Here is a 26,319-nt window from a genome sequence, read left to right as displayed (position 1 = left end):
TACAACTTTGTGTCTTATTCTCAATGCAAGATCCAGTTCCAATATTCTTTTTGCATTTATAGAATCTGTATAAATTTTGCTTCACTAGTGAAAACCATTTCTGACAAGCTGAGATCTCATTTAGCAGTATTTCTCTCAGTCCGGGCACTTTTAAGAACTCATTTCTGAGGAGTCCCCTTCTTGAAAGACTTGCAGGGACTAATTTATCCAGGTAACTTCTGCCTCTCGGACAGATGTGGCTAAAACAGAGTCATGGGTTCTAAATTTATGACAGGATGAAGTAGAAGCTGTAGACATACAGACATGTAGTGATATGATTACCCAGCCCGTGCTCCAGAGACCCGTAGTTTCTATGGGTTTGTCTCCACACAAAGCTAATGCATAGTGTGCTTTATTCTAGACTGAAAAACAGGATGAGCTGTCAAGGAGCTGGCTGGCTGAGGTAACAGCTAGTTGAGAGCTGCTGTAACTTGTTCCTATGATCAGTGAAGGGATTGGGGTCTACTGAAAGCACACTGCTTTCCATGTGATTTCACCAGAACATGCTGCTGTTTCCTTCACAGGATGGAACATACAACAGAGAAGAAGAGCAATGTTTCTCTTTAGAAGAGATAAATTCAATGATTACTTTCATAAAGGAGCTGAAGAATCTTGGACAATTTGAGCTGGTAAAATAAATAGGGTTTTGTTTCATTGCATATATATTTTATGTAACTCTTAACATTTCTCCTTCATTACCATTCTCTGCTGTCTCTGGCATACGTAATTAGGCTGGATGGGCAGGGAAGCAAGGAGATAGAGGTAACACTGATTTTATTTTGGTGGATCATTTGAGTTTATTTTAAAAGAGAGAAAGAAATACACCAGAGAATTTGAGATGAGTTTCCACTGAAAAGGACAGCTAAAGCAGAAACAGAGACATGAAAATAGAAGGAAAGGAAAAGAAGGAAAATAACATAAGTGACTAATGAGGTGGTAAGGAAATAGAATGATAACAAAGCAAAGCAGGAGTGAGTGGAAGGACTAGACAAAGTACAACACTGAGATCATGACCAGAGTGTAGAAATAGATTAAAAAGTGGCAAAAAAAAAAAAAAAGGCAGGTGGAATATGTTATGTTTCTTCATGCTTTGAATTCATTTTTGGAGAAGAACACAGATGGAGGAATAACAATCACTGTCTGTGAGTAGGCATAGTTAGTGAGGGAAATGGTGAGTGTTGGGAAGATAAAGGATCTGCAACTAAATCTGTTGTTCAGAAAGTCTGCATGATATCAGGATTTCTTTGAGACTCCCTGGATGAGTATTAGGGATGGAGACTGATGACACTTTCTGAAGAAGCATTGAGTCTAATACATCTGGAATTCACAGAGTTGTCTGAGTTGGAATTGGTCCAGAAGGATCATCAAGTCCAACTCTTGGCCAATACAGGGGTTGAACCTGTAACCTCAGCATTATTAGCTCCATGCTCTGACCAACTGAGCTAATCTCAGGGTCAAGTCAGGGGCAAAGGAGATCAACTTCCACATCAGTACTGGTAATCATGATTCACAAGGCTGGGCATGATACTCAGTTTGTAAGCATGTGGGAAAGCATTAATATATAACCAGCCCTATGCTGTACATACTGTCTTCTGATAATTTCTCATGTCTTTGCACTCTACAGATATCATACTGTGTTATCTCTAATCAGTGTCTCTCTTCTCAGCTTTTCCCTTCTTCTGCACCCAAGATCCAAATGTTGCTGCGTGACCTTTATCGAATGGTAGACCCAATGAGGCGTCTTAGTTCAGTCCTGACTGTGCATTGGTTGCTTTCCAGTTTACTTCAACAATTCCAGTTCATGAATAAAGAGGCACATACAAATCTTTTTGAGTGGTAAGATAACTCTTTATATATGTTGAGGGTAGTTTCTCAAATTATATAATTGCAATATGTCCAGTGAGCATCATAAAACTTAATCCTTCAGTAGATGTAGGTGGACTTGCAATGCTTGAGGTGAAGGTCTGTCATCCCATATGAAGCCCTGTCAGTCATTCTGCCATTGGAACTGTAGCTAGGTTTCTAAATAGAACAGGTTTTGCTTCTCTGTCTAATGTGAAGGACTCTGGATTAAAAATTAATTGGAACTACAGTAAATTTTTTTAAGAAAGATTTATTAGGTAGGTTTTTTTCTAAACAACTGTAAACTCTGAATTAGTAGCATTTCCCAGGGTTAAGACTGTCTTAATTTATGTACCAATTAAAAGCAAAACTGTAAAGAATATATAAAATTTCAGGTGAAGATTTTTCCAAAAGAATTAATAATTTTGGTTGGCTCCAAGTTTTCTGTCCAACAAATACAGGTCAGAGAGCATAATACTCTGAGAACCTCATTTTAACTGTTTGTGAAAATATGGGAAAAATGCTGCAATGTTAAGGGTAGATGCATTGAACTTTTGGCAAGAAGTTTTAACTTTCACAAAGAGAGGAAGAGGAAAGGAAGGACAGAACAAGGGAGGGAGGGAGGGAGAGGAAGTAAGGAAGCAAGCAAGGAAGGAAGGAAGGAAGGAGAAAACTTATAGTATACTGTATGTTTTCTATAAAATTTGTTAAAATGTGGTTTCTGTTTTCATTATCTCTTAGTTAATGATGTTTCATATATGTGTGCCATACTGACTACTGACATTTGTGATTTTACAAACAAGGACTTGGGAACAGGCACATTAGACAATGTGTATGCTCTATTCCACTGAGTCTCAAGATGAATGTGTAAATGATATTATTTTGTACATTTTTCTGGGAGAATGCTGTAGTCAGTGTATGAGGCATCTGTAAGATTTCTTAAGTTTTAATTTTGTTCCTCATTGAACTGGGCGTGGCTTTCAGCAAATCAATAATTATCTGTATCTTTGCTTTACTGTAAAGGGGAGCTTATACTTTATCACTGTACTAGGTAACTGTTTATTAGTGTTTTGAAAATACACAGTTCCATGAAAGTGCTAAGTTATTGTTGTTACTGCCGACCACTCTGATCCCTCCATGAGAAGTGATTCAAAGATGCAGCTGCTTGCATTCATATGTAAGCCCTTGCCCTTTTGCAGAAATATTTAGGTTTGCATATCAAAGCATACCAGCCTTTAGCAGCTTTCTGTTCTAATCTAAGCTGTGCCACTCACTCATTTTGAGCAAGGCCCTTGGCCTCTTCTTTTCCTTCAAGCTCAACATTATTGTATGTGTATAAATATGTGGAAGTACCATGACCTTTCTCCAGGGCATAGGCCAGTCTGCTTCTTTGCACTGTATTTTTCTGCAGTGGCTAAGCTAATAACACCATTCTCTTCATTCAGTGTATAGAAAACCATGTCCTTTGACATTGCTAAATCAGAATCTTCCGCTCCTTTAGCTACATGCATGTGATGGTGATGTATGTGTCAGATATGCATGTAATTATACTTAATTGCAAGGAAGAAAGAGCTTAGCTGTATTTACTCCCCAAATAACTCAAGTATGCATTCTCTTTGAGCTTTGATTAATCTTTTTTTTTCTCCCAGCTTTGATGAGTTTGTGTATCAGAACACTTTTCCTGAATTTCTTCAGTTAAGGCCAGGTTGTTCAGTCGATTTATTTAACAGTTTTTATTTCTCTGACTGTGGAAAACTGGTATTTCCATTTATCAAATCTAGTGATTGCATAACTGACTGTCCAAGCAGACAAGAAATTTATGGGAGAAATAGTGACTTTTGACTGAGGTCTTGTGCAGTTACTTTGTTCACTGATCATGACTCCGTAGGATGAAGACAGGATATAAAGATGTTTCCTAGTCTACGTATTTTAACTCATTTCATCTATATGACTAGTGTTGAAACCTTAAATGGTATTAGTGAACTCCCTGAATTCCTTCCACACAAGAAATAAGAAGAACTCTAGAAACTCATCTCAAACTATAATGAAACAATTACAGCCTAGGTGAAAATGACCACTTCAGATGTATGGGTATAAAATATTACACCTAACATGTACTCTGAAAAAAATTTTTGGCATTTTTTATGAACTTTTTTCAGCTCTATGAAGTTTATACTCATGATATGACTAGGACATACATAACCACTGTCTTCTAGATTAGGGGCTATGAAGTGTCATGGAAAGTATATTTGGCTATGTCAGACAGCATGGAAGAATCAGATTAGTGAGTAAAGCTAATGCTTCTGTATCTGTAAAAGATAGAAGCCTAAGCAGGTCTAAAAGCTGCAAATGTTTTTTGAAATCAACTGATGTATTTGGGAAAGTGGTTTTAGCTTCTCATATGCAAGCCCTTTTTTAGTTCAAACTAGAAGCATCAGCCCTCAGACTGAATCTGGGCTGAAAATACTTTTTTGGAATTTAACTTGGTCATGTCAATTACCTGGAAAGTCTGAGAAATTAACAGGTTTTGGACTATGGGACAGAAAAAAGCAATGACAAGGAAGACAAGGATAAGATCACTGGCCTGGAATGGGAGGAGTGAGAGACAGAAGGAAGGAGGAAAGGAGAGAGACAGTTGGGATTAAGTGCCAGGAAATTAATCCCACTCTTGAGTCTGAACTTTTTTATTTCACTTCTGAAGATCAGTGCAAGGTATTTCATTTAAGGAGCCAAATGCCCCCATGGAAACTCTGTGACTGAAGCCAAACACTCTACATACGAAATAGAGAGCTTATTTTGAAGAGAGACCTACATAACATCATCTAAAGAAAGAAAATTCATAACTCTACTGAATATTGAAATATGGTCTCAATGTTGAGTTTATGACCTGTTAAAAGTTGCACCATTCACAACTAACATATTCATCAGAGACACCAAAAGAGACTAGTTTTTTCATTTTTATGTTTTAGTTTACGAAATATTCTATTTCTACATGTCCTTAATCGCTTATGTCTTATTGCATAGACCATCAGAGCTATATTATTATTGCTGCTGTCAATCCTTTGCTTTTCTTGTTTGCTGAATCAGAGAGATTCCTAAAGGACAGGTTCATAGTCAATAGTTTGTGATGTACACATTGGGAATCTTTTGAAAGGTTCATTCACAAGCATGCACTCATCAAGGGTGCTGACATACAGCCATTAGTTTCATTAGAAACTGCAAACTGTGTAGGCAAAGTGCACATCTGTACTAGACACCTCCAAGATATTTAAGTAAGTAGGAGGCCACTCAAACAGATGGAGGTCCTTTCTTGAGGAAAGGGATGTGCAGAGTGCTCTGTATTAGGAAGAGCTTCATAACTGCATTGTTACCTCAGTCTGCTTATTGCAAGGAGCTTGAACAAAGGAAAGCTTCATGGTGCTGATGATTAAAAAGCTCAGGCTGCAGCAGAGATAAATCATTGAACCATAGAGTCATTTATGTTGGAAAGGTTCCTCTCATCCTATCACTTATTACGTGGGAGAATGACTCCACCTGGCTACAGCCTCATTTCACTGACTTGTAGAGAGCGATAAGGTCTCCCCTGAGCCTCCTTTTCTCCAGACTAAATACCCCCAGCTCTCTGAGCCACTTCTCATAAGGCTTGTGCTCCAGCCCCTTCCCCAGCTTCATTACCCTTCTCTGGACATGCTCCAGCACCTCAATGTCTTTCATGTAGTGAGAAGCCAAAACTGAACACAAGATTCAAGGTGTGGCCTCACCAGTGCTGTGTGCAGGGGGACAATCACTGCCCCAGTCCTGCTGGCCATATTGTAATCTGAGTATTTTTCTCTAATATGATTTCTAAATAATCAGATATAGTTATTATATGTCTCTTAATGCTGTCTGATGTTAATTGCAGTCTCTACAGATTTGAAATTCATACAGGTCATGCTGTTCCTTTGTGAGCAGGGACCTTGCAGTTGTGGTGTTGTTGCACTCCTCACGTGTTCTCTGACTAAACAAAAGTCTGTCATTTTATAGAGTTAAGACATGTTGCTTCTACCTTAAAACAGGGTTTGGGACCAGGCAAGCAAATAGGAACAGCGGAGAGAAAAAGTGTATTTGACAGATGTTAGCTGTTACTTCCTTGACAAGGAGAAAGAAGGGTGCAAAATAACTTACAACTTGGAAAGCAAACTCCAATAGTGTGTTAAGTGCCTCCTTTGAAGTAGGTCATGAATGTGAATAAAATTAGGGTGGTGTCTAGACACTGCAAGCTCAGAACTACGATTTCCTGCGCACGCAAAGACACACAGATCTGCCAGCTGCTTCTTTCCTTATCTCATTGAGTTAATGCAGAAATCTGTTTTATCACTGGACAGTTTTTTATCGCTGGGCAGTTTACCTTTTCCCATGATTGACCTCAATACTGCTTTCAGAAGCTACTCTTGAAACATCAGTGATGGATGCTTGCACAGAGCAATATTGCCACCTCCCTTCCTTGGCACAGAGAGTGACTTTATGTCCTTCAAAACCCAAACTGCAGTATCCAGGAAGAAGTTGTGTTATAAGAACTTCTAAAGGAAACACTAGGAGGAAAACCAGTGAAAGCTTCAAGAAATGCTAATGGACCTCCAAAAAGGTCTTATCAGCCAGAGGGTTGGATTGAAGAGAAGCCTACTCCCTTTTTTTCTACCATGCTACCAAAATTCTACTTGAAAGAAAAAATCTGCAGAGTTCACAATATGGACACCACTGACATGTTGATTAATTGTCACAATTGACTTGTCTTTTTTTCACAGAGATTTTACATATATATATATATATATATATATATATGCATATATATCCACTCTCTGGATTTGTTTTTATTTTGCAAACAAAGCAAAACACATAGAAGTTCCATTTTAGGAATTCGTGATAATCTCAGTACAGATATTCCTCTGGAGGCATGCCTTCATTTTTATTTAAATGTTTTTGAACGAAGTCTAACTTTAATCTCAAGTATATGCAAAAAAACCCATCATAGAAGCAGTTAAGAGATATAGTGTGGGTTATTTCGTTCTTGGCTATATCCACCCTTCCTTTTCCTAGCAATGCAACTATGTTTTGGAATTTATTTCTTTTTTTTTCTGTTGCTGTGATGTGCTGCCATGTATTATTTGTGTTTTCTGTTATGTTCACTCAGGTAATATTGCTAATGCTGGGAATATGAATGCAGGAGGTTCATCTTTCCACAGAAAATACTAAAATACCATGTGCCCTGGGATACCATATAGAAATTTTTGCAAAATATTTCATTGTTTCTGTTCCTTCCATTCATGTAGAAATATGTCTGCTATTGAATTGACAGGAAACCTTCTCAAGAAAATATGAATCCAAAGCAGAATGTTCCTTCTGACTTCAGGAAGAATCATGGAGGTAAGGGTTCAGAGTAAGATCTTTTATATACAGTATGTTTTTCCTATTTGTATTATTTCTGATAACATGTGGATTTAGATTGCATTGTCTTGCATTCCAACTGAAAAAGCTTACTCCATATAAAAGACTAATTACTTCTTTATCTTATGTAAGTTGCTACACTGAGCCCATGAGCAGCATTCACAAGCCTAAAGGAAAGATTTCACACTGTAAAGAATAAAAGTACAATGCGTCTCTTATAAGTAAAAGATGGTTCCTTCTCCAATGGGACTGTAATCAGGCTTAGAGTAGAGAATTATTAGCTGTTTCTGTTTATCTTTCAGCATTGCATTATTCCAGTAAGACTGAAGAAAGACAATGCAGTTATGGTAAGTCAAGGTCTTTCTAGATCACGGAGGGGGATGAAGAAAGATTTCTTGAAAATTTTTCTTGGGTTTCTCTACATAACCTCTAAGCGAAGAGAATCTGCAGGCTTTTACTAAAAAAAAAAAAGGATTTTTCAGTAGCAAGAACGTTTATTAAACACTCAGTAAATGGGCTATTATGTTAAATAAGCTCAAAACCAAAATTAAACTTTGCTGTATGTGCATATTAATGTGAGTATTCCAGCACCCATTGATCCCTTGTCACACTTCAACAGACTTTTGCCCCCCTTTTTCCAATAACCTCAGCATACATTTGTTCTTGTGGAAAAACCTTTAAACTTGTCTGGAGTTTAATCAGCTTTGTTTAAAGCTTTGTCTTCAGCTCAATAATGAAGTATTGAGGAGCTGTTTAAGAGATGAGGAGTTTTTCTAAAATATATGCTTACAGGAATATTTAAAGTATTTTTAAAGATCTGTAAAGATGTAAAATATGTTTTTCTTTGGTGGTAGCAATGTTTTTTGCTGCCTTCCTCATTCCCAAATTATCTGAGGGGCCCATTTGTAAACATGAAGCCATTGCTCCATGGTGGATAGGCTTTGTTACACATTGAGCCTCATGTCCCCTCTGTTGATGATCTCGTGCTGCCTCCAGGAACAATTCTTGTGTCAGATAGACACAAGTGATACTCGTGGGCTGGCTGATGGGCATCACCATTCTAACTGCATGATATTTTATTTTAAAAATACCTCGATTAATGTTATTTTGAAATTCCTCCTCATTTTTAAGCTAGTAGTAAGAAAACATTTCTAAGTCATACAGGATATGGAGAAGTGTTTATATTCATCTCTCAGGGGTTTTTTAATACCTTCTGTGTGTCTGTGTGTAAGACTCTATTCCCCTACAAATGTAGCCCAAATTCTGTTCTTCCACTGGAATATTTTCCCTTAATTTTAATCCATGCAAGAGAGTTCTGACATTGCCCTGTTTTGTTTCTCAGGGCAGATGTTTCAAGGTAGAAAAGGTTCACATAAAAGTATTTGCATAATTTTTGACCCTTTTAAGCCACAAGATTTTTCAGATACTATAGTAAAAGAGTTTCCTATCTGGAATATTTTCTGAAGTACCCAGTTTAAAACATGTACTAGTGAATATATGTGTAAAGCAGTTTTGAATGTGTAATTATACTGTAAATCTGAATCCAATAGGCTGGATTAAAATATTTGTCATAAGTAGGTTGCCAACAAATAATTATTCTCATGAGTAATTTGGCAAACACTATGAAATAAAGGACACATTTGAGCAAATAGGATTTGATTGTGGAGATTTCATACACAGGAAAGGAGCTGGAATTTGTTGATATAGGAATTTTAATAAAACATTCTTCCAGCTGTACTGCAAATGACCCCATGGGTCTTGATATCTCCACGTGACTTGTTCTTATGAACAGTAAGAGTATGTCTAACTTATTTTGATTTTTATTGGAAATTACACTTGTGCATAAACCCTGTACACAGCCTGGTACCTAAGTAGGTTATGAATTTTGGCCTACCTCTTCTTTAGGTTTCAGTTAACTAACTAGAGACAGATCTCCCAGACTTAATCCTTCCATTTTCAAAGGCTTACACAGGCTTTGAGTTTTGTGACTAGGACTAAAGTGATTGGACACTGAATGTTTAAAATCCCTCCAAGGCCTACAAATTTCTCAAGTGCCATTACAAACTCCATTAAAATTTTGCAGCAGGATTATGAGTCTCTGAGTCACTAGGCATTAAATATCTTGCCACTGTACATGTTATCAATCTGCCAGAAGTTGCATGTAGTTCCAAAATGTTCATACATTTCATAGTTTTTTTTCTTTGATGCCTTCTTGGAACAGATAAAGATACCCTATCTCATATCAGACAGCTCTTCACCAGTCCACAGCTGGACTTGAATCCTCAGTTTAACCCAAAGATCAGAGAATACTATGCAGAAGTGCCATTCGACATGGTGACAGTGAAAATAGGAGCAGAACCCTCTAACTGTCAGTGCCACGTACACCTCGATGACAAGAAAGGGCCAAGGTACGAGAAAAAAAATATGAGTGTAAAAACTTAATTTTGGAAATATGTCATCATGTTCCACATTTTTTTTTGTTTCCAAAAACCCAGGACACAAATAGATTAGTCATGGGAACGTCAGAGGGAGTTCAATGCTGAGAAACTTCTGTTTATTTTCAGTATCCTGAAGGCAATGGTCTGTATGTTGTTCTCAAGCCATAATTAACTCTAGCTTAATGGAGTGTACAATTGCAGTATCTCACCCATCTTCTGCAGTCACTGACAACATCAAAGCTGGGTGGGAACAGACCATCACTACACTGCACACAGAAGATGACAGAGAATTTGAGCTTTTGTATCCAGGTGTTAATTTTGCACAGTGCCCTAATCTTCTGCCCTGCTGGACTTGGTCTGCTTACATGGGTCAGAGTAGGGCAGCTGTCTTCAAAGGAAGAAGTAAGTTCAAGTTTACTAACTGAGAATAATCCATTTTTGTCATAGTTGTATTATAAGGAATTGTCGTAGAATCATAGAATAAGTCACATTGAAAAAGACCCTTAAGGTCATCAAGTCCAACTGTTAACCCAGCATTGCCAAGTCCACCACTAAACCACATCCCTAAGCAGCACATCTACACAACTTTTAAATACCTCCAGGCATGGTGACTCACCACTTCCCTGGGCAGCCTGTTCCAATACCTGACAACCGTTTCAGTGAAGACATTCTTCCCAATATCCAACCTAAACCTCCCCTGATGAAACTTAAAGCCATTTCCGTTTGTCCTGTCACTTGGGAGAAGAGACTGACCCCTACCTTGCTACAACCTCCTGTTATCTGCAAACAGACTGAGGGTGCCCTCAATCTCCATGTCCAGATCATTGCCCTGGCCATCCAGCCAGTTTTTTACCCAGCAAAATGTATGTGAATGTAAGGTGTGAGCAGCCAGTTTCTCCAGAAGAATGCTGTGGGAAACAGTGCCAAAGGCTTCATTAAAGTCTAGGTAGGCAACAATCACAGCCTTTCTCTCATCCACTAAGTGGGTCACCTTGTCATCCACAAGAGTCCCAGCTTATCTGATCTCTTAGAGAACTATAAAGCTGAACGATAGAGGAGAGAGCAGAGTCATCACTAAACATCATGTTTGAGCACTGACCCACAATAAACCATGATGTTTAATTGCTACTGTGATCCCTGGCACACTTTTGGCTTTCCCAACCAGCTCTGAGAAAACAGCATGTACCAGGGACAAAACCAATAGGTATTTTGGGTATGGCCTAGTTTTTAATGTTGGGAAGGACAAAAAGTGTTTATTTATCTGGGTCAGGTATCTCAGAACCAGAGAACTGGCCTATTTGCATACTAGCCATTAGTGAGTGGATAAAAGGGAGAACAGGGACAGTGATTTACTTGGGAAGAAAAATTCTTAACTATTTCAGAGGTAACTTTGCTTCATGACATGAAGTGCTTAGTAAACCTAGCATCTTTTGACTGACTGTGAAGCAGATGCTTTGAACTAGAATGTCTGTTACTAACCAGAAAGTCTGTGCAGTTGTTATTGATCTAATGCCCAATATGTTTCCCTGTTTTTTCAATAAAAAAGCAGTCTCAATTTATCATTTCAAAAGAAACTGTCATTAAATTCTTCCACCCAATATTTTGGTGTTTCAGTGTTAGCTGCCTTGGCAGTCAGCATGGATATATGTGAAAACCTCAAAGATTGCTTCCTTGTAGAATGAAAAAGAATAGCAAGATGGTCTTAGCACTGAAAAGTAAAAGCCCTGCATGTGCAGGTTCTGTGCCTTTCAGCATTTATTTCCCTGCTGAAGGAAGAAGAGCACAACTCAGCTTTTCTCTGGTTTGTCACTCTGAGTAGTTTGACTGGGAATCCATCACATTTGGCTAGTGGACAATTTCAGCAGCTAACTACACTTCTGATTGTATTTATCTCCCTGATGACTTCATCACAAATTTGGGCCTGCTGGGAATTATTGTCCCTAATGATTTCATTCACAGATTTCATGTCAGAATATTTGCCACTGCCACTGCTTTCACTAAGGTTTACTCTCAGTATTTTTTCTTCTTGAAAGAACTACAAATACTTACAAATCTTATTTTACACTGTTTTTATTTAAAATCTCATGTATTTTGTAATACAAAGAGAATGTTAGAAATAGCAACCTCTAGGAGCAAGCGGAATTCAGCAGCCATAGATAAAGGAGTGTAAATCTTTGTGTCTTTAGTGTTTATTCCACTTCTTTCCTATTTTGTCATGCAGCATTGCTAACTATCCCCTTGGCCTTGGATTGAACAAAGTCATCATTTTCTTAACGGATGATTCGCAGCCCAGCCCTGAGGTCGTGAGCAGCTACAAAATCACAATTTATCGAGAGGACCGCCCCAGTCTCCCTTTGTTTGATGACTATATGATGTGTGGGTTTGTGCAGGTATTGTCTCTTCATTTTTTTGCTATACACATTAATAGGAATAGCTGGTTTCTGTTCATTCAGTGGTATAAATTAGGGTACATGAGCCATGTAGAGCCAGTTTTTGTTGAGATTAGAATCTGAGTTCTAAGCACTTTAATTGTATGAAATTGAGCATTTACGCAACATTTTGGATATAAAAGGTAAGTCCAGCATAAGTACCTGTTACCATGTATTTGAGAGCTCCAGGTTAATTAATCCTTACCTTGGTCAGCTAAACCTTCTCAAAACTTTTCATAAGTGTCTCTCTCTGACACTGGAGCCATGGAATTCCTTTTACCAGGGAAGATATTTATGATGACAGTCTATTTATCAGTGTTCAAGACAGATGCTGCTACATAATTTATTAATGAAAACTGTTTATTCTAGATCAATAAACACAATAAAAAAGACTCACTCATAATTCCAAAGGAAGGGATTATTGTTGCTTACATCACATTTATCCAAATACAAATTTGAGAATGCATGTAATTTACTCCCAGCAAATAGCAATCCTTAGGAAGGAGTGGGTCTGTTGAATGAAAAAAGGACCAGAGTCTGTCCAATAGGGCTTAATAAGGGCTGGGAAAGGGGAGCTCAGACTAAATTAGACACAGAAATGGAAGAAAGGTAATGAAATTAACAGTGTAGATTTCAGTTAGTGAAACTATAATGATAAAAATATTATGCATGAGAGAGAAAACCTGGTACACATGCTGGATCAGAATTACTTGTATTCAAAAGTTTGTCATTTCAATTAAATGTTGGTTGCTACTTGATATGGTGGGCAAAGATAAGCCAGCCAGTTCAAAGAAGGAAGTGACATTGTAAATGGTAATCATGGGCAGTGCTTTTATCTGTGGAATTTTAGGCAGATTAAAAGGATTGGTGGGTTCATTCCAGAGCATCCGGGAGTAATGTATTTTGTCACAATTCTACAACCAGGAAGCAGAATTTTCAAAACTATTGTGTTGAAACTGTCATCCATGTTCATGTCAAATATCTAATCCTATCTTTATTTATCTTCTTTATGAAGATCTTAATTCATCCTTTAGCAAAACTTGCTTCCTTTCCCTGGTTTCTATGTAGTGCAGAAGAGGTCAGGAGACCAGGATCATAGAAGGCAGAGCATTTTATATGATGGGGCATATCAAGAGGGATTTTGTTTTTCTTGCGGAGATATGAGCACTAGAGCTTAAAACAGGAGCCAAAGAGATTATAAGTGTTGATAGCAAATTCGGTGTTGACAAAAATTATCTCAATCTTCAAATCAGGACTGCCAGAAAAAATGTATGTAGTAGTCATAGTGTACTGACTGCTGACCTGAGTACCTGATTATGGTGTTGTCTGGCCCACCACCTAGTCTTTCTCTTCTCTTAGACTTCTCTTACAAGCTCAAAAGGTCAAGGACCATATTCTTACTATTTGTACTGACTCAACACTACATCTAGTAGTTGCTACAGTAAAATAAAAATAAACACATTTAATACCTGAGATTTCGGTTCAGGTGTACAGCAACCTGCTTGACATCTTAAGTATGACTTAATATGAAAAGGAGAACAGCAGTAAGTTGAACTAGAGTTATATTACTGGAATACACTGGCTGGAATGATGTGAGAAAAGCTCTTTTTGTTTCCTTATTTGGGGCATGTATGTGAGTGTAGGAACAGGAATTCAACCTCAAAAATGTCTTCCCACACCAGAGTTTACACTGTTGTTAATGTTTTATGATAGCATTTATGAGACTGAGTATGAATCTTTGAAGCACTGTGAAGGCAAAGAGATCTAGACTGATAAAAATGAAAAGTGATTTAGAAATTTCTTTTGATTGAGCTTGGTTTTCTGCTCCTCTGTGAATAACTGCTCTCTAATTAATACAGTTGTTCAGAGCTAGGGATGACTTAGGGAGTTCAGAGTAAAAATGAGATGAAAAGCATTCTTGTGGTATCTAATAAGTGCTGTGAAGATACAGTGTGAGATTCTAAAACAAGTTTTAGATATGTTAGAGGCAAACTTATCAGAGAGTGCCTTTAAAAAACAAACAAAGGCTGGAGCTGGAGATAGAAATGGCATTCTAAAACATTTAGAAGCTTGAATTTTTTCCTATTTGCTAGAATAGAATGTGTTGTCTTTTGCTTAGAATTATGTTTTTTATCAATACAAAACTCAGGTCTTAAACAACATCATTACATTTTGCTCTTCATACCAGAAAAATTATGCACTCTTGCAGAGTGAGTTGATACACTCCCATCAGTGGCATGAATACTTGTTCTCTTAGTAATGAGACACCTGTTTTAGGGGCAAAAGGATAAATACAGCGTGAACTGATGGAGACTACTTTGGACACTTGACTAGGCACAAGTGGGATCACACACAAGGAGAGCAAGGCCACTGATAGTGGTGTGGTCTTTCTCATAGAAGGCTTCAGTTAAAATTCTAATCCAGCAACTTTTTTTCCCAACTTTCTTTTATGTTTAATCCCAGTAAAATAAAGAGTGTGGGATGTGGTTTCCAGCAGTCTAACAATTCTCATGAAGTTGAATAATCCTGGATTAATTTCAAGGTATTGAGTTGAGAAGTGTGTGGTTCCAAGCCTTGCAAGCCCTAAAAAGGGAAAAAATATTGTCTCCTGTACTTTTTGATACCAGGTATAATATCCCCATTAAAACCAAATTAGTATAGGATAAACTGCCATCTCACAATAGCACCTTCAGCAGATTTCGTTGCCTTCCATTCTGTGTTCCACATTTTGCAGTATTGTTTGGACTGCAAATGGAGAGGTTATTGATTTGTGCTTGAACTTAATTTTGTGCAATTGCTGACAATATTCAAATTAAGTATCCTTGAAAGAAGTGGTGCCATTTCATTATCACCTCTGAAGCTGTGATATGAAGATAGTCAGAATCCAAGGCAGTCAGCAGAAAAAACAGTGAGCTCTTAAGACAGTTATCAGCATCACTGTCAAGTGAAAGATCCCAGACTATGTACATACTAGTGTAAAGGACAAAATATTTTATACATTCTTACACTGCCCATTATCTTTAAAATGCAAACAGATTTATCTATGACTCACTTGAAATGTGTGGATGCTACCTCTTTGATTGTTAATATTTACCTAGTTGCAATCATGGAGAGTAACTGCTGATGTGCTTAGGGAACCTTTTGACCCTGTGGACTTCTGTACCTGTTTGTACCTACAGTGTCCTGTTGCCACATGGCTTGTTTTGTTTGGCTGGTTGGTTGGTTGTTGGTTGGTTGGTTGGTTGTGGGTGGGTTTGGGTTTGGGTTTGGTTTGTTGTTGATGTTGTGTTTTAATAATACAGTTATTTATTTGGGTTTGCATTTATATTGTGAACAATGGACAGCTAATGCTATTTTTATAGCATAGTGTGTTTCATTCTCTGTCATTTTCTTTTGTGCATTTGTACATTTGATTCCAAAATCAGTGCAGTGCAATGGGCTGATGTTCAGGCTGTCCTATACCTTTCTGATGTCTGAGAGAATGAACTTTCCTGATTTTTGTAGAACATCTTATTCTTATGTACTATTATCTCTTGTATTTTTGCAAATCCTTTTATCATATTCTTTTCCTAGAGCCCAGATAGCTTAAGAAGCCCAAGAGAGCTTATGAGATGAGATGAGATACTGGCATTGCATTGCTGACTGTGTAACACTAAATGGCCACAATGCAGCTGGAATCAAGATGCCAGCAACAACATGTTGATTTCTCTGTCCACTCAACTTCCATTGATTGAAAAGCAATTATGACCTAAGCCTAGCTTATTAACTGTATTTAACTTTACTATAGACTTTTTGGGGTAGAGATGAAAAAACTCTTTCAAAAGGAAGAAGCCTTAAAAAAAAAAAAAAAAAAAAAAAAAAAAGGAAGTAATTTCATTCATATCCTCAGGAAGATATGAGAATACTTATTTTTTTTTTTCAGCTCAAGTTACACATTTCCAAAGGAAAATAAAATGGTTTTACTTCATTTTAATCTGTGTGCTGTTGCCATTGCAAAGCTTTTCATACCAGACAGTAGAAGTAAAAACTGTCAGTTATTAGAAACGGGTATTAAGTCTTTGCCTAGTACTTTCATGCAAAGATTTCTAAGAACCTCACAAATATTAAATAATGTCAAGAAAACCCCCCAACAACTTAGGAGAAAAACAAAGAACTTGTCCTGTAGTAGGACAAGCTGGAAGTACATTAGTCTCTTCTGGATTTCTCATTAGCTTTATTAGATTCAGTGTGACCCTATTACAAACCACCCATCTCTTCTGTCCTAAGGACATTGTGGATGCTGTGAAAGACTCCTAGGTTTTGCAGTGCTTTTATTAGCAGCAACTGACCCTTTTGGCAGTTCTGAGCTTGAGTGTCTTGCTTCAAAAGGCATGGCAAGTGCATATCTGGAACTGAATATACATTCTAATTATATCAGCAACCAGACTGTATCTTATTTTCAAAGTTAGCTTACTTCCCTTTCAGAGAAAAAAAAAGAATATCCATTATAGGAGCAATCATGCATTGCATTCTTCCACCTTCTCAGATATAGAGCTGGTGAGAATTTTTTTCAGTGGTTTTGAATTTTTCAGAAAAAAACATAAAAATCCCCCAGACTTCAAAAAAATAGTTCGAGTTCTTTTTTGTTATTGTTGCTGTTGTTATTCAGAAGAGGAAGTTTTGATTCAGTGAGGACTATTTGATTTAAAGATTTTAGCATTTGAAATTTGTATTGGTATAACTGTTAGATATTTTGACTATTGTGCAGTCCAGAATGCTAACTCATTTCAAGAAGGGAGTGGCTGGGACAACCAAAAAGCTCACTCATTCTATTTGAAAGAGCCAAATCTAAATTTTCCTCAGAAACACTGGTGAGAGCACAGTATGACAATCATGTTTTCCAGGAGCAATGCCAACTTAAGCATCCCTTTCCCTGCCTGCAGCTACTCATGAACCAGATGGGAAAACCCTTTTTTTTAAACAAACTAGTTTCTGGGATAAGGTTCTCATTCTCTCTGTGTCAGCACAAGGGAGTGGGTAAGTGCAGGGGCAGAAATGAGCAGCTGAGCACAGAAGGATGGTTAGTGGGTGCTGTTTCAGGCAGCTTTTTCTTTCTTCATGAAAGAAATTCACATTGAAATTGGGTTTAAAGCTCTTGCTGGTTTTGAATGAGCAGGAGCTTCATGTTCAAAAATTGTAGAAGTGATTTATGGGTGGAAACACACAAAAAACACTAGAAGTACTTTGCATTGCTATTAATCTATAAATTATTTTGGTTCTGTGTGACTGCAACCCACTTCCCAGGAAAAACAAAGCGAGGCTCGCATAGCCTTGAGGAACAAATATGTAGCAAACTGAACACATGTTAAATTGTCAGCAGTTCAGGTGAAAACCACAAAATAGAGAGCTAGGAGAGAGAGACTGCCATAAAAAGAAGGTTGAGGTCTTACATCTTCACCTGCTGTATGTCAGCATGGTTCAATTAATTTCAGGGGAGCAATTCCAGATTATGGAGATTGAGTACCTCTCCTGACAGATTCTTACAGATGAATTCTCTTTCATTATATATGCCAGGCAATGCTTATGAATTCACTTGCATAAAACTGCTGAATTTGTTAGTAATTTTCCTAAACATCTGGGTTAAACAACATCTTAGGATAATCTAAAAAACTGCTTGAAGGTGCTTTAAAGTATTTAAAAATCAAGGGATGTATGATCACCATTCACTGTAAGTATAAACTGAACAAACACCTAAGTTGAATAACACAACTTGGTGCTTCTAAAAAAGTATATTTAAGATGATATAGAAGGGAGAGAGGTATAATAAATATGCTTAGCTAATTTTCAAGTAGAGGGTTAATTTGTGTGTGATCTCAGAGAAAACTTTGTAGAGTCAGCATGTTCTGTCTTTGTCAACATCTATACGACTGGGAAGAGAAAGCTTACCACATTTTCTTAATTATACCAAAGATTTTTGTGACGATTTAAAGCGTTGCTCTGTAGATGAGTCAGAGGAACAATTAACCATTGTGATGGATATTCTTTATATTTATGCAGTTCTGTGCTGACCTCCTTTTGGATCTCAGAATCAGGATGTGGCTGCTAGGCTGACATCTTCATCAGTGGCCAGTATCTGCTGCTTTAAGGAAAGCTCTCAAAAATTCAGCAGAGCATAGATCCATCATTTGAAGGAAGTAGTATAATGCTCTGGGCTTTCTATAGAAGTCAGGCCCATCTTTCACCTACAAAGTTAACTTCATAGACAGTCTGCACTATCATCTGGTGGTCATGAGTTCCTATCAGTGCTCACTGTGAGACATCTGCTGGACTCTGAAGAGGCCACAGAGAGCAAATGGGCACAACTACAGCATAAAATGGGAAGAAACAGCAAAACAATGAGTTTTTGTGTGCTTCTATTTAGGCATCTCGTGCTCTGAGCATGGAATAAAAATTTATCATTTTATTCTCTATCTCCAGTAGGCTGTGCCTGACTAGGACCATCATCCTACTCTCCAATACTTTGGGGATGCCACATTACAGAGCCCAAACTTTAAGGATCAAGTTCATGTTGGCTCCAGCTGCCCAGAGAAAAGTTTATAGTCTTCCAGTTTACAGTATTTTGCTTAAGCTTTGCTGATTTTATATTAGTTGTGCTTAGTCTTCTCTATGTAGCTAAGTTTCCTGTTAAGCATATGATTCAAGATTAATACCAGATATCCTCCAGGAAATGTTTCCAGAAGTTTCAGGCAGAGACTGAAGAGAGCGGATGTTTCCATGTAGCAGCAGCTACATTTGTCATTATTACGAGGCACTGTACTTAGGAAATTGTGTGTGACACAGATTACCGGCAGATAAATTGTCACCAGTGCTTTGAATCCATATGAATACTGAGTCAAAGATTCAACAGTTATAAGCCAATAGTGACTGGGATGACACCAACAAACAAATTTGGTTCATAATCATTAGCCAGAAGAAGTTTTAAGTTGCTATAATAATTAGCCCTTGAGGATTGAGAATTTTATAGGCAGCTTTCTTTCCTTGCTTGGTACTCTTGTGGATAAGAACTTTTTAAGTCAGGAGTGATATCATTCTTCAGCACCACTGAATTTATTGACAGAACTAGAGTTGTTTGTAGCATCTCTTACCTCAGCAGTGGAAAATTTAGTATCTCCTACCATTCTTTTCTTCTTTTATGTGTTTGCAATTTAGCACAGTCTTACTAGGAATATCCCACCCTCCTAGATACTCAGTTATGTGACTCCTGACTTGAATGGAGATTTTGCTATTATGCTGCCACAGAAAAATGTCGTTAGTATATAATTATGTGATGAACAAAACCGTAAAAGATAAAATTCAATCACCTGACAGAGCAATTCCATTCTTTTGTGTGCTCAGGTCATTCTCCCCTTTCATACAATTACTGATGTCATCCCATGAGTGTGCATGACACATGAAAGATAGAGAAGATGAAGAGCTGCCCATAAACTCTCCAAGGAGAAACTCATAATTGCATGACTAAAAAGGTCAGGGAATTAAATTGTGACCTGTATGATTGCAAATGGTGAACAAAATCCCACTGGTGCTATTGGGGTGTATGGTTGGACATTCAGCTGCTCCCTGCTGTGCTGCAGGACAGGGAGATACTGAGGCAGATACAGTGCTGTGGGTGCAGATTCTGTAGATACACTGCTATCTCTGAGCCCATGACAGACTGTTAGTACAGACTGGAAGAGATCCAGGTTTTTCTGATTCCTTGCCTTTAACTAAAGGATTAAAATGTCTTTTTAAATAATAGCAGCAAATCATTGTGGGTGGCTGTGAAAGGAGACAGATGACAGTAAATGCTGGGTAGGCAATTCTGCTCCTGGGAGAACACTGTTCTCTGGAAAAGTTTATCAGAAAACCTATTTTATATAATTTGTGTCAGCTATGTGGTTTTTTGTTTGTGCTAAGTTATCAGGCAATCATCCCACATATTTAGATTTTCAGTTATGTCCTTCTTTGCTCTTATTTTTGATGTTTTTAAGATAATACAGGTCCAGTAACACCACTGGAATCAATTACATTTTGCTAGAGAACTGGTAGCAGTAACTTTTGCAAAAGATTCCTCATAGCATAGACTTTTTTTCTGCTTATTCTTGCTTCCTCTCTCTGCCCTACACAGTAATTCCTCCATGCATTGCTGCACTGTGGTGCAGTTCAGGCAGAGAGCTACAGCTTGATGGTCCTTTAGGGGAAGGAGGGAGCCACACGCTCGAATCACCTCAGCCTAAGGCCAGCCAAGAGAGAAGGTGTTCGAGGGTTCCTGGCCCAGCCTGACTAGATGAGTTGCTTCCTTCTGGCTGCTCCTACCTACAGAAGGGCACTGCTGGAGCTGGGTGCTGGGCAGGCAGCGGCAGGTCCTCTTGAGTCGTACCCTCTGTTGTACTGATGATACTACCTTGTGAAGGCATCTGAGATCTCTGGAGAGGAACAGAAGATGTACTTGAGGACTCTGCCTCCCTCTACCAGCTGTTGTTTTTCCATGATTACACAGGGAACCTAGCTTAGCTGTCTCAATCACCATGCTGGGTCAGGATTTGCGTTGCCTACATTAACTAGGCTAAATTAACAAGGTAGGGTGAAGCCCATAATTTTTTGATGCTTCCGTTTTCAACTATACAATGTCAGGATTTAAAAATTAACTCCTCAGTAAAGCATAAAGCCTTACAGGTCTTTGAATGAACCACGTAAGTATGAAAACGTCAAAGTTTGAGTTAAGCAGTTCTCCTTTACAAGTTCCAGAAAATCCAATAACAATTAAAAGTACAATAATTGAAGAGGGAGGGGAAGAAGAAGGGGTCAACCAAAGTTTCTGAAGCCTCACTGAAATATTTAGTTTATGTTTTGGGTAAATAGCTGTGTCAGTGTTTGCGTTCTGTCAATGTACCTGATTCATGAAGAGAAAGTTCATTAATTAGAAATAACTTGCACTGTATGACAGCACACAAAGTATTACAACCATGATCAGACTGGCAGTTTATAAATCACAGACGAATCAGTACAGGCATGTGGGTGAAGTATTTGCAAAGTATGTTGAGGGTAAATCTGTGGGGTTTTCATAAGTGGTCACTGCAGTTTTTACTGAAGCAAAAGTTATTGTTAAGGTTAAACTTCAATAGGTTTGTGTGATACACCAGGGCTCTGTGGTGCCTTGTTAACATTTTTTGGTGAATGGTGGCACTTGTTAAAAGGCTAGTGTGACAGTAGAGTGAAGGGGCTGTTTGTGCTGACTGTGTGCAAGCTGGTCTAAGTACAAGGAGCAAACAAGGTGCCTCTGCTACATGGCACCCAGGCCATTCCAGCAACGTGTTAATGGAATATCACAGTTTCTGGTACATGAGCTTATTACTCTGCAAGGCTTTCAGTCATGCTCATAGACATATCATGAGGGGTGTACGGTAAAACTGTCTAGAGTCACGTTTGGGGCACGCAGAAGTTGCATGTTCCTTAGTTATACAGTTGTACACCTCAGCTCTTCCAGTTCTGGGACTCTCCAAGTAGACTGTCATTTGGATTCAGTAAAAGCTTCTGTGCCCAATTTTGTGGTGTGTATAACAGTAGAGAAAAATATCCTTAATTCAAGCCCATTGAACCGGGAAAAGACTCCCTTTGACTTCCATGTGATTTTTATCTAACCTAACTAGACTTATCTTCAGATATAGGATCAAAAAATGAGTCTGCAGAAAAGAGTATGCCTCCTATTGCATCTCCAGAAACAATAGCTGGTCTTTGATGATCTCAGTTTTTGGTGCTAGTGGAAATTATTGGTGGCATTTAGACATTGAAAATCTGTAAAGTGAAGTAGAGGGTATAGGTTGTTATGAAGATATAAAAGGAAGTCTAATGAGTCATAGTAATGACATCATAAGTCTTCATAGCAATTTGTCTGGACTTTTAATGACAGTCTTAAAATTCTAATTTGGTAAAGTTAAGCAAAAGGATAATTCTGCAATTCAGCCAAATGGTGCAATAGAACAATGAAGAGTGAAGTGATTTATTGCTGCACGGCATAAAGGCTGTCACCTCTTCCAGCTATACAGTCACAATGCATATTTGAAATGCAGATTGTTTTCCTTGTGTGCTATTTTGGTAAAGAAGATGTGACATGACCAAAATCCTGCTGTGGGTCTCATGATCTGGTATAGAGGTTTGACCATTTTTGTTCTCTTTGAAAGAGCTGTGGATCCTGTGGCTCTAGGAGTCAGTAACTTACTCAGGCTACCACACAAAAGATAGGAAATGGGATAATTCCATATCTCAGTGAATACAAAACTGAATACAAACCTGAAGATTTTATCGCAATATGGGGCAGTCCTTGACTTCTAGGCCTGTCTGTGATAAAAGTGGGAAATTTGGTCACCCTTGTTAAGAAGTTTGAGAAATGGCATACTTCATGGACTGTAGAATTATAGAAGTATTTAGCTTAATTCATGTATGTCTCTAACATCAGTCAGAAGTGGTTATACCTAGGTCACAGAAATCTAGATGCTTTGTAGTTTCATCTCGAAAAACTTAACGGAAACTCAGAATCCAACTTCTTTTCTTAAAGTTCAAGAGATAAATAAGGAAGTCAGTGTTCTACATTATTTTACTTTGTTCCTCAGTAGTTTCTTCTTGTAGAATGTTCTTAATTGAGATCCAAAATAGAATCCTAGCTGGTTTGTCAGATTCTTTTCCGTATAGAGCTGTAAATGTATGAAGAAGGTTCTACTGTTCTAAAGACTGCTGGTTTTGGCCTGTGTTCCTCCCAAGTAAGATGGTACAAGTTTCTTGCAGGGATAATAATAGTTTAATTGGTCTGATTTTGTGCTTATTTAACAACTTGATAAAGAGCAGTAAAATGAGTCGTTGAAAAGTATTTACTATGTAAGATAAGTCCAACACCTGAAGGAAAAACTTCTGCCAAAGTCAGGAAGCCAATCCACCACTGCTCTTGTTCCTTTTGGAATCAGGGTAGGTATAAAACACAATCACTTATATAAAACACAATCTCCAATATATGACAAAGAAGAGACTCAGATTTTATATACTTTTCTTTGCTGAGAAAAGCAGGTTCACAGTATAGATCCGTTGCTATTTCTGTGGTTGTAAAATTGTCTGTATCCTACAGAGAACTGTTATTCTCTTTACCTGGCCCTCTACAGTTTGTGTTTCAAAGCTGAAATCCAGGGCATTCATTACTGACAGTTCAATTGGTGTATTCTTTTTGGTTCACCTCATACACTGCTCTCAAATTCATCTGAAAATGTGAAATAGCCTGTTGAACTTTCCCCTTGATGATACCACAATGGATTTGAAAGAAGAGCCTCGAGCATAAGGCTTCCTAAGTGTTAACAGATCATGAAAATTGGCAACAACTGTTGTGCCGAGTATCATAACCTGCAAGAGGAGGGCCAGCAATTCCACTGTGATGAGAAGAGAGTGCTTGGTGTTTGAGCTGTGGTCACATTTGCCTTTCAAGTCATTTGGGCCTCCATGCCACACTTTTCACGAGAAGAAAGCTAATGCAGCTGCCTTTGTTAATCAGTCAGTATGACCCAGGCCCTCGGGGAGGCAGGCAAAGGCAGATACATACTGAGACACACAATCCTTGCTGATTAACAGTGAAAGCTGGTAAAGTTACTCTCTAAGCCTGTCTGGCCCATCAGCTGCAGAAACGTAATTTAGATGATTATCTACATGCCCATTAAACCTTGTGACCCATCACTAGTCTGTTTGAAGTTTGCCTGCTTAAACTCGCTAATAGGAAGAATAGAAGGATTAACTCAGAGGTCATGAAATAAGAGAGCAGCAAAGAAGATGACAAAAGAGCAGAGGAAAACTTCCTACTGCATGCATTTGGTAAAGAGAAAGAACTACAGTACCATGATCATCTCAGCAGATACTGTTACTTTATGGAGAAAGCAAGCCATCTGGAATCCAGGCCATTTAATACTTGTGTGTTTGTGCTTTCAACCTATTTTGTTTAGCTGCACAAATAAAACAAACTGCCTGTGTGATGAATGTTGTCAAGTTAGGTGTTTACTAAACATAATGCAACATAAAAGAGTGTGGAATGTTGGTGGACAATAAGTGTTTCTGATTTTGTTCAGGGCTAGAGTGTGTAGATATAAACAAGGAAGGAATTTAAATGAGTCTCATCAGAGTAGTTGCAGTCAGGTCAGCATCAAGTCCAGCCTTGTTCCTTTTAGGATAAGAACCTCCAGCCATTACATATGCTTGTTAACTTAGGAATTATGAATGAAAATCTTACCCAGTGATCTATTTTTTTTTTATCAAATTGAAATAAGTATAAACATTTATAATAATCTGCCTAAATTAGTTGCAGGATGTTGCAATGAAAATGGTGACCAGTTAAAGCTGAATTCATAGAGAAAAGGTGGGATGCATTGCAGAAAACAGGATGGAATACATGAGTACCTCAGCAAGGGTGTCCTGGGGTCTGACTAGTTACTGGAAGAAAATGAGCTTGAACTTTAAATGGAGTCTTGACGGTCATTTACCTGCTTTTACATATACTACCACTCTTGAAATGAGTCCTTGCCTTTTTGCTAAAGACAGTCAACTTATTTGCTGAGAAACATTGGTTAGGAGCATATTTCACTGTGTATCAAAGAAGACAAAACCATTTCTCTCATGCTATGTCTGGATTCCTAGGTTTTGCAGTATTAGATCTCTTTATAAAGAATTATTGTGGTCTATTTTGCAATACTTTTGGTATATTTATTTACTTAGATTTTTGTTCATATAGTTATGATTAAACATAGTTCTGTTTCTCATTTAATTCTGTTGAATTAAGCATATTTTCCAGTTATCTCAGTTATCTGTTCATTTACACGTACTGCTCTGTATGAAGTGCAGCAATATGTTACTTACTGGCAGTATTCAGTGCTGTAGCTTTTCATTTTACAACCTGAGATTTTTCCCCTGGTGCTTTTAGTATTTTTCTTTTTGTGACTGATACTGCAAACTCAGATACCTGATGCTCTGAAGCTAATGCCTGTACTTTGTAATAAAATGCATAAATTTTAAAACTCCTCTTTAAGCATCACCTGAAGATGCGTTGCACATTAATCTGGTCAAAAATTTTCCAAATTAGTGTCAACCACAGTTGGATCTTCAGTGTAAAACTGTCAGTCTTCATGTGTTGGTCACATTAGCAGTGATTCTCACCTTGAAAAATATAGAAGTTTTAGGAGAGAAACAAACTTCTGTTGCTGATCATAAGTCTTCCATTGAGTGGCATGTACTCAGCTGTTTGCAACCAGAATGCTTCAGACAGAAGTTATTCATAAATCTCATTCCATTGGTGTTGGCTGAAAAATAAAGTAGATGCCAATATCTGCTGGGAAGCCTTGTAGAAAACAGATCAAAGGCTTCTGGAGTTTATTTAAGAAGGAGCAGTTGTGAGTGGCTTAGTGTCTGAGCATGGCATGAAAAGTGAAACAGCCATGACAATGAGCCACCATATGCAGAAGTCCTGTGGACTTCAGTAGGGAATTTGAGTAATACGTGATACAGGTGGACTGTAGTCTCAGCCTGTCATTCTGTTATTCCTTTGTCTCTAAGGAATGCATTGCCTCCTCTGTCTAATCCCATTAAAAAGGGGGAAATTCTGAAAGTCATTGCAGAATGAGCCACCTTCCCTTACACAACGTTGAGCCTGATGAAGAGATGCTGTCTTCTCTAGGGCATTTGGTTTAAAGGTCTGTGATTATGTGTAATTCACTTAACCTGTGGCCAGTGTTCTGGCCAGCATTTTTCCTTTGATGACATGAAGCTGTGTCAGACAGGATTTGGGCTAGATATTAGGAACAGGTTTTTCACCCAGGGGGTGGTTGGTCACTGGAGCAGGCTCCCCGGGGAAGTGGTCACAGCACCAGCCTGACGGAGTTCAAGGAGTGTTTAGATGATGCTCTCAGACGTATGGTGTAACTCTTGGGGCTGTCCTGTGCCAGTAGCTGAACTTGATAATCCTTATGTGTATCTTCCAACTCTGGACATTCTATGAATCTATGATTTGAGAGTTTCTGAATGAAACTGTTATCTCTGTTCCAGATGTGAGAAACTGTCTTATTTTCCATTAGAATTGTCTATTTTATTTATGTCTGCTCCTCGTATGTCTT

At 38.1% G+C, this 26,319-nt stretch overlaps 1 protein-coding gene across 4 annotated transcripts in view; it reads left to right on the top strand.

Moving 5' to 3' along the window:
• CPED1 (cadherin like and PC-esterase domain containing 1) overlaps window positions 1-26,319 on the top strand; it is a 144,132-nt gene that overhangs the window by 65,382 nt on the left and 52,431 nt on the right. For all 4 annotated transcript variants that reach the window (XM_017743765.1, XM_017743766.1, XM_008640976.2 and 1 more), the window contains exons 11-16: window positions 564-668; window positions 1,706-1,875; window positions 7,217-7,284; window positions 7,608-7,652; window positions 9,527-9,713; window positions 11,965-12,133. In XM_017743765.1, the coding sequence (XP_017599254.1) occupies window positions 564-668; window positions 1,706-1,875; window positions 7,217-7,284; window positions 7,608-7,652; window positions 9,527-9,713; window positions 11,965-12,133 (744 nt within the window). The remainder of the gene's footprint in view (window positions 1-563; window positions 669-1,705; window positions 1,876-7,216; window positions 7,285-7,607; window positions 7,653-9,526; window positions 9,714-11,964; window positions 12,134-26,319) is intronic.

The sequence above is a fragment of the Corvus brachyrhynchos genome, unplaced genomic scaffold (assembly GCF_000691975.1).
Source record: "Corvus brachyrhynchos isolate BGI_N302 unplaced genomic scaffold, ASM69197v1 scaffold29, whole genome shotgun sequence".
Lineage (NCBI taxonomy): Eukaryota > Metazoa > Chordata > Aves > Passeriformes > Corvidae > Corvus > Corvus brachyrhynchos.
The sequence above is the reverse complement of the archived record's forward strand: the minus strand, read 5'-3'. Positions and strand labels throughout refer to the sequence as shown.